Source organism: Perca fluviatilis, chromosome 17 (genome assembly GCF_010015445.1).
Source record: "Perca fluviatilis chromosome 17, GENO_Pfluv_1.0, whole genome shotgun sequence".
Classification (NCBI taxonomy): Eukaryota; Metazoa; Chordata; class Actinopteri; order Perciformes; family Percidae; genus Perca; species Perca fluviatilis.
This window is the reverse complement of record NC_053128.1, coordinates 32,537,080-32,545,776: the sequence shown is the minus strand read 5'-3', so window position 1 is coordinate 32,545,776 and position 8,697 is coordinate 32,537,080. Positions and strand designations below refer to the sequence as shown.

At 43.2% G+C, this 8,697-nt stretch overlaps 1 protein-coding gene across 1 annotated transcript; it reads left to right on the top strand.

Annotated features, from left to right (window-relative positions):
- Positions 1-209: 209 nt before the first annotated feature.
- On the top strand, positions 210-7,267 carry LOC120545709 (alpha-2A adrenergic receptor). Its single transcript, XM_039780262.1, has 2 exons — positions 210-572; positions 3,929-7,267. The coding sequence occupies exon 2, from the start codon at positions 4,069-4,071 to the stop codon at positions 5,638-5,640; it is 1,572 nt and encodes a 523-aa protein (XP_039636196.1). The 5' UTR covers positions 210-572; positions 3,929-4,068; the 3' UTR covers positions 5,641-7,267.
- Positions 7,268-8,697: the final 1,430 nt, after the last annotated feature.

The following is an 8,697-nucleotide window of genomic DNA, read 5'->3' as shown; positions in this document are numbered from 1 at the left end:
GAAACCACATGAAAAATTTAAATATAGACATTTTTCTGTCATTAAAAGTTCAATCCGTCTTTTGTTTTCTAATGTGCCGCTAACAGACACGTTTGATCCCCAGAGAGAAGCCTGACACGGTGTGGAAGAGGCTGCGCGTAAAAAAAAGAGCGTCCTCGTTTATCCGGTAACATCCGCGTCAGTTCGTCCACATCTCCGTGTGCGAGCACAGTCTGAGACCACAACCCGGGATGTAAAGAGGAGCACCCTGCACGCGGATATATCAGCTTTTTAAATCCACAATATTGCCATGTACTTTTTTTTGTCATACATTTGATCCACAGAATAACCGGATTGTTTTTTTGTCCTGTTCAGTTCGGTTTTGTTTAGTCCCCGGCGCTTCTTTAAACCCGGTGTGTGGAGATCAACTCTCTGCCTCGTTTTAACCGACACACAGCAGAGCATCCCCGGATACTTTCCTTGGAAATCTCTGCATATTTGTGCAAGAAAATAACAAAAAAAAAATCAACTTGAAAAGTTCTCTATATGGGATGACGCACTGACGCAGCTGAAGTGGAGATCTTTATATTTCGGTAAGTCCACATTTGACACGATTTTACATTTATTTTGAGGCTGTATAGCCTTTCATGTCGCCGTCGGCATTAAAGATCTGGCTTTCTGCCGGTTAAAGGGATAGTTATAATGATCATAAACATAGAAAATTGACTGTTACAGTTTTGGTTAATATATGGATTTATTGGCAATGGAGCAGCTTATACTCTCCAACAAAGGCATACTGGACAAAACTAATTGCACATATAAAGACATGTAAAGCTGATGAAGAGAAAGAGCTGCAGAAATGGAACTATAGAATATATGATTTGATTTGGGGTGGCAGAAGCTCGGTCTCGGAGGGTTGCTGGTTCAAGTCCCCCATACGCACCAAAGTATGGTGGTGGACTGGTAGCTGGAGAGATGCCAGTTCACCTCCTGGGCACTGCCAAGTTGCTATTGAGCAAGGCACCGAACCCCCAACTGCTCAGAGCGCCTTTCCATGTGCAGCTCCCTCATGACATCTGTCCATTAGTGCATGTATAGGTACTGTGTGTGTGTGTGTGTGTGTGTGTGTGTGTGTGTGTGTGTGTGTGTGTGTGTGTGTGTGTGTGTGTGTGTGTGTGTGCGTGTTAAATTCAGGCCTGTGTGTAATAACAGAGTGAAAACATTGTAATTTCCCCTTGTGGGATTAATAAAGTATACATTATTATTATTATTATTATTATTATTATTTAGGATGAAAGATAAATGAACACTGGCCGCTTTTAAATGATTATGGCAATAAAAAAACACCAAATCTGACCCCAAATCTGACCAACAAAAACACATGAAAATCATCTATAAAAACGTCTCTGAAAACAGACCTGGACTCTTCAGTGACAGTTTGTACATCCTGGCAAATGTACTTTTATGTCTCTTTTGTTCTTTCTGTCATCATCACTGAGCGGACTGCAAAACTAACATTTCTAAAATACACGCAAACAGAAGTTTTATTTATGTGCAAAGCAAAAATTTTACAAATTTGCGTCAAGGGGGCTTTAGAGTGAGCACAGCATACGACCCCCTCTGTCCCGAAGGCATTGAGGCTCAGTATTTACTACTCCAGATTATGGCTGTTGGAAGGAAATCCGGGAGTCCAATATAAATCGAACAGCAAAAAAAACAAAACAATACAAAGCGAATGCTAAAATGACACAAAACAGCTATAGGTAAAACACCCTAGGCAAAACAGCAGCCAGTGGTCGGAAGGAACGGAGTATATAGCAGGACTTTGAACCGTGAACAATCACCAATAAAGGCTTCCAACCAAATACTACACAACCGGACATGTCCCAGCAGTGAAGTGACCGGAATTTGGGGAGAAATGACCAGCGTTGGCGAAGATTACAGCTATGTCGCGTTGGCATGTAGCTGCCTAATAGTTAGCAGTATGCTAACGTTAGATTGTGATGCAACGAAGCAGCACTTTTTACCGTCAAAAATCGCAGCTAAAGGCTTCTGAACCAAACACTACCCAATCGGACATGTTTCAGCAGTAACGTGACACAGAATTGGGGAGAATTTAACGACACTGGCAGCCAAGATGACATATTTTACTGCCGTTAGCATGTCGTTACATGCGACAATGTTAACACTGCAGTGGTTTAAAAACTGCAGCCTACTTGGAGAAGATGACCAATTATAGAAGGCCGGCTTAGAGTTGCGTAAGACTTAGCCGGGAGTTCGAAAAAACTGTTGAAACCGGAGCGTTCAGAATATTTGGAAATCTGAACATTTTAGGTGACAGGGATTTGTCTAAAATACGTTTACCTCACTATTTGAACTTTGGCCATGTTTAACATGAAAATCGAACATTGTAACATTGTAGATATGACAGATAAAACTAAGAAGTAGAGCCATGTATAGCTCCAAAATGAATCCCTTCTGATTCTAATCCTGTTTATCAATTAGGGTTCTTATTGAATCAGTGCAAAATCTTTCTATTCAGCACATGCAAACTGCACCAATCCAACTTTCTGTCTCCCGGTTCAGATATCAAAACTCTGCCTATAGAACCAAACGCAATGTTTTTTTCCAATAACTTCCTGGTAGAAACCTCTGGCGTCCCGTACAAACAGTTTAACATCGCTGAGAAAACGGGGACGAGGAACAAATGGATAAACTCCTTCATCTAAAATGCATGTTTGATGCTTTCATATGTAAGGTTGGGTACCGAAACACGGTGCCAATAGGGCACTGCTGCCGATGTAAACAGTAGTAACAAGACAAAATAAGAACGAAAATTTCGGTGCCTGACTTTACACTACACCTAACGTTAGTAACGTTAGCCTAACTTTAGCTAGCAGCTGGATTAAACACGGTTAAAATGCTGACAGCTAACAGTGTAAAGTGTGACTGTATTTCACTGTAGAGGATTCTAACAGCATGACCTAACAGTCTGCTCTGCAGCGCAGCAGCTGCCGTTGTTGGAATTAAACAACACAGACGGTGCGTTCACTTGAAACAGGTAGCCTCGTGGTGCATTCCAAGTTCTTGTAAAATACCCTTTTCCCATCTGGTGGTTGTTTTTGTCGTTCAACAGCAATTTACTGGTGAAATAAGTTATTGTTATAATTTATAGTTATTACATTATTATTAAATCTGTAATTTTGACCATTTGGCCTTAGCCTTAAACAAGTCACGACTGTTGTTAAGTACCCTTCTTTTTTAAACTTCATTAAAAAGTACCGGTTCAGGCATCGTTTAGGCACCGGCACCGTTTTAAAGGTATCGCTTTAGCACCGGTACCCAAACGATACCCAACCCTATTCATATGTCAACACTTTGACTAACGTTAGCTTGGAAAGCCAAGTTACCTGTTGGGCCACAGACTAAAGAACATGACACCACCCAAACTAACAGTCAGTCCGAGACATGTTGCTGTTGCTAAATACTAGATTTGGTATATCAAAGAAGCTAGCAAAGCAACACAATCAACAGAAAATAAGCAGAGCAGAGATCACAGATAGGATGGATCTAATTTTCAGATTTCACATATCTCCTAAATTCAAAACAACGGCCATTTGTCTACCAGGAAATGTTTTTTTGTGTTAGCGCATCAGTCTATAATCTTTAACAATCTTATAAACGTGTATATTTATTGGATTTTCACTACCTGTACACAGTCACATCAATTTGCAAGTGTATAAATAACTAGAAAAAAATAAACTATTTACCTTTTTGAAATGTAGCAGAGAAGAAGTACAAAGTAGCATTAAATCCATTCGTCCTAACTCAGCCACTGCGTATATGTGTTGTGTGTCCTGAATGCTTTCTTTATATGTATGTAGTGTATGTAAACTTAATAACATTTTCAGTATATGTTGACAATAAAATGAGTCTCTCTCTCTTGCAGATTACATGGCTTCCCCTTGACTTCCAACCATTGGTCCCTCGGCCTTTCCTCTAACTGGGGAATACTCTATTTCTCAATGGTTCACCACAGAAACACCCTTTTGTCGTCTCTCACTCTGTAAGTTTCCGCGTCACCAAACCATGGCAGCAGCTCCGGACGCCCCCTGCCTGTCGGAGCTCGTCGGATTCCCCAACCGAAACATCAGTCTCGTCTCCGGCACCCAACCCTGCAACCGGAGCACCGCCAGGACCGCGCCTTACACTCCACAAGCCACCGCAGCATTCGCCATCGCCATCACCTCCATGATGATCCTCACCATCGTCGGGAACATCCTGGTCATCATCGCCGTCCTGACGTCCCGATCCCTTAAGGGAGCTCAGAACCTGTTCCTGGTGTCGCTGGCTGCAGCAGATATTTTAGTTGCCACGCTTATTATCCCGTTCTCATTGGCTAACGAGCTGCAGGGCTACTGGGCGTTCAGCTCCATTTGGTGTGAGATCTACCTGGCACTGGATGTTCTCTTCTGCACCTCCTCCATCGTGCACCTGTGCGCCATAGCGCTGGATCGCTACCTGTCGATCTCTCGGCCCGTGTCCTACGGAACCAAACGCACCCCGATACGAATCAAGGCAGCCATCATCGTAGTCTGGCTGATCTCGGCGGTCATCTCTTTCCCTCCTCTTCTCACCCTGGACAAGAGCGAAGGAGGCGAAGAGGTGTGCGAGCTAAACAACGAGCGCTGGTATATTCTCTACTCCACCATCGGATCTTTCTTCGTCCCCTGTGTGATAATGATCCTGGTGTATGTGAGGATTTATCAGATTGCGAAGCAGCACACACGCTGCCCGCCCGGACAGAAGAACATAGCGACAGCAGGAGGAAATGCAAGCGCGGGAACCAACGAGCCTCCGGCAAAGATATCTGAGCAGTCACAACAGAATGGGGATCAAGGAAGTATGACAGATGGCCAACAACAAAAAGGCCTGGCCAAAATGTCTGGCTCTGAGTCAACTCCGTCATCATTCCAGAACCCGCCTGAGAAAACCGCGAGCCAGGACAATCGGCACCCAGCTAATTCGAGTAACGTTCCAGTCCAAAAATCCACCTCCTCCCCTTCAATCCCTTTACATGGCAGCCAAATCCTCTCAGCTGTTCCCCAGAATGAGTCCCAGACGTGTCCAAACGAAGGAGGGGAAGCACCCCCCGAGAACTCATCGAGCTCTGGCTCAGAAATGTGCGAGGACGGTGTTAACGGCAAAGAAGAGACGAACAAGGTTGACAAGCAAACTTTGGGATTGACCCAAAGGAAAGGGTTCAAAGTTCAGATGCTGAACCTGGCGTGCAGATACAAAAACACAATGGCCACATCATCTGGCTCAACCAAACTGGCACCAGAGGAAACGCCGAAGTTCGAGGGGACGCCCACATCCCGCCGCAAAGCCATGGCTAACCGGGAGAAGAGGTTCACCTTCGTCCTGGCTGTCGTGATGGGAGGGTTTGTGATCTGCTGGTTCCCCTTCTTTTTCTCCTACTCTCTGCAGGCGGTGTGCCCCGAGATTTGCAGCATCCCCAACCCTTTGTTTAAATTCTTCTTTTGGATCGGCTACTGCAACTCCTGCCTCAACCCGGTCATTTACACCATCTTCAACAACGATTTCAGGAAGGCCTTCAAGAAGATTCTCTACGGTGCCACAAAGGGTACGTTCTTCTAGAAAGGAAAGGATTATGTTTTGCTGCCGGGCGGCCAAGAAAGACGTTTAGTCATAACATAGTAAAAGTGATTTGTTTCTTTCTGTATTTAATATGGGATTGACCTTTCTTCAGCATCGACATAAACACTTGTACATTAAGGAGGAAACTGCATCCGTGGTGTCCTCCGTGTGTGTGTCTGAAAGCTGTTATTTATGTCAGAGCAGGGTCGACAAAGAGGGAGATTTCAGAAAGCCGCGGTCAAGTGGCCAAATCATTTATCTTTAATGTTATTTAAGAATACGGCGTAATTGAATATTCACTGACTCTTGAGGAAGAATGATTTGATTATGTTTCGAAACGGAAGTCAAGAGGATACAGGGTCTGTGTTCAGTAATTTAAATCTCAAATGATGTGTTCGGTTTAGGTCTGTGTGCGAGTGTGTGTGTGCATGTGTGCATGAGAGTAGAGGAGGGTTGCCTAAGGGTCTAACTGGAAGAGAACAAATATCACTAAGTGTCCTTTATCAGAGATAAAATGGGCAGTTAAGGAACACAAGATCAGGGAAAATGTGAGTATCCTCCCTCTGTGCCTGTTCCCCTTCCAACATGTAAAGCCGTAACGTTACGGGGCGTGTACGTTATGACGAATAGAGCCTTTATTCCCGAGTCTCGGTGAACCGCTGGATGATGCACCTCTCTCTGGGAATCTCTTCACTAAGGTGATAGCCAGAGGCTTTGACAGGGAGAAACTAGAGCAAGAGAATCGGCAGAGGCCGAAAGATGAAAGCTGGAAACTCCACGTTAATGGGATACGAGCTGAGCTGTTTGCTCCCCCCCTACTTCTTTTCATCTTTTCTCCCCTTTAATGTTTTTCTTTTCTGTCCTCTAAACTAAAAGGGGGAGGCAGTGCATTTGCTTTGCTTGAATATTTCCATTTTATGCGTCTTTGTACTTCTCCACTGCATCTTATAAACGAATGTAAGGTTCTGCTCCACTACATTTGTCTGACAGCTTAAGTTACTTTTCAGATGCCAGTGTTTCTTCCCCTTCCTGTCCAGTGGAAACCACGTATCTCCAGATGGGTTGATGCTGAATGTTGGTGATAACGCTGAAGGAGTACGTCCGGTCTCAAAAGCCACTAGATCATTAACTTGAAAAATCCCTTTTAAAGTACATCTAGAACAGGTATAAAATGTGTGATTAATTTGCGATTAATCACGCATTAACTATGGACAATCATGGGATTCATCCCGATGAAGTATTTAAATCGATTGACAGCCCTATTAAAAACAAAGACAAGCAGCAAAACACTGGAAAGTGTAAAGCCTCAAAGTGGCTATTATCAAATTATTTTGTAAAGTCTTTAGAAAGTCTGCAACTTATAAACTTTAACTTCAGTAAGGTTTTGAATGCAGGACTTTTCACGTATGTGTGTATAAGTACTTTTACTGTAGTGTAGGGTCTGAATACTTCTTCCATCACTGGTTTTACGTGTGTTTTATTGATTTATTTGCAATATTTAATGAACACGTTGGACAGCGAGCTTCGAATCCTTATCAGTGTGCTCCCTGCCAAAGCAATACAGACAGTATCTGAACTCTGTGCCGACCCCAACAATGAGCAGAATCCCTGATGAAGATCCTCCTCCTCACTCTGGACTGGTGTGTGTGTGTGTGTGTGTGTGTGTGTGTGTGTGTGTGTGTGTGTGTGTGTGTGTGTGTGTGTGTGTGTGTGTGTGTGTGTGTGTGTGTGTGTGTGTGTGTGACTGAGTTTGCAGCTGCATGTTTTTCAAAAATGCACTTCTTTTACCTTTTTAAATGCCGATGGACATTTGCTTGACTGAAGCATCCAGTACTGTATGTATGTAAGATTACTAACTAATCAGCTTTTGTACAGTATGTTAGCTTAAACAATAAAAAGTATTCTTGCTTACTGTTTTAAAGTCCAGCTGAAATTAAACTGCATGTTTTTTTGTTTTTTTTCTGCAACAAAGCTGCTTCGTGAAGTCTACAGCCATGCTAGCAGCTCTGTTAAGACTAACCCCGAAATTCCACCAGGCGCCGCGGCCGGCATCGGCAATCGCAGCCGCTAGAAACAATGGTTGTTATCGCACCAGCCGCGACTCAGAGCGTTGTAGAAGCATCCCAGAAGGGGCTCTCCTCTCTGTGCCATTAAAAATACGCGGCAGGTGTATGTTTGACGGAGCCGCAGGGCGTTCAACAGGCCTCGCAGTAAGTGGGATGGCTAGAGCACCCGGGGGGTTGTGGCTAGAAGGGATACAGCTACGACCAGAAGTTATGCAAAATCTTGCATAATTTAATAATATAATTTTAATACTTTGACCCAGGAAACGGGTGTTCGGTCCTCGGGAGTGTTTTGATCCAAACCACGATCTTTTTACTGAACTGAATATGTCGTTTTTGGTGCCTAAACTTAACTTTCAACGCCGCATTTTCTCAGATAAATACTGTAGCTGTATCCCTTCTAGCATCAACCGCATCCAGTCAATTTTAAAAATGAACAGCCTGTGGACTCCCTATCGTCCCACATCACTGAACTATTTTTAACAACTAAAACACAGCCAGAAATCTTTGATCTGTGTCGTTCATAACTGCACTAAATGGAAGAAATCATTTGACTACGTAGACAACTTTTATGGTAGAAGCACAAATATCTGCTTATTGAAAGCTAATGTACTTGCACTTACTACTTGCTGTCTGGAGTTTGCACCTTCAGGGTTGAAAGCACTTAATTGTAAGTTGCTTTGGATAAAAGCATCAGCTAAATGACATGTTATGTAATGGAATGTAAAAGCTAACCTGCTAATGTCAACATGGGTCAGGAAGCTACATGTTCTGGTTCTTACTCTGCATCACTGCTATTAAAACATTGCTTTTCGTTAGCTTGTACAGTTACCAGCTGACGTTTGTGAACATTGTGTCCTTCATGGATACATTGAGTACATTTACATGCACACCAATATTCCACTATTCTTCCAAATATGACAAAATTCCGAATTTCATACGGGTCATGTAAATAGTCAGAATAAGCCTCTTTCTGAAAATAGCATTTTCTGAT

Bases quoted from the DNA above. Each gene is read 5' to 3' on its own strand.
- LOC120545709 (XM_039780262.1), top strand. From the start codon at position 4,069: ATGGCAGCAGCTCCGGACGCCCCCTGCCTGTCGGAGCTCGTCGGATTC.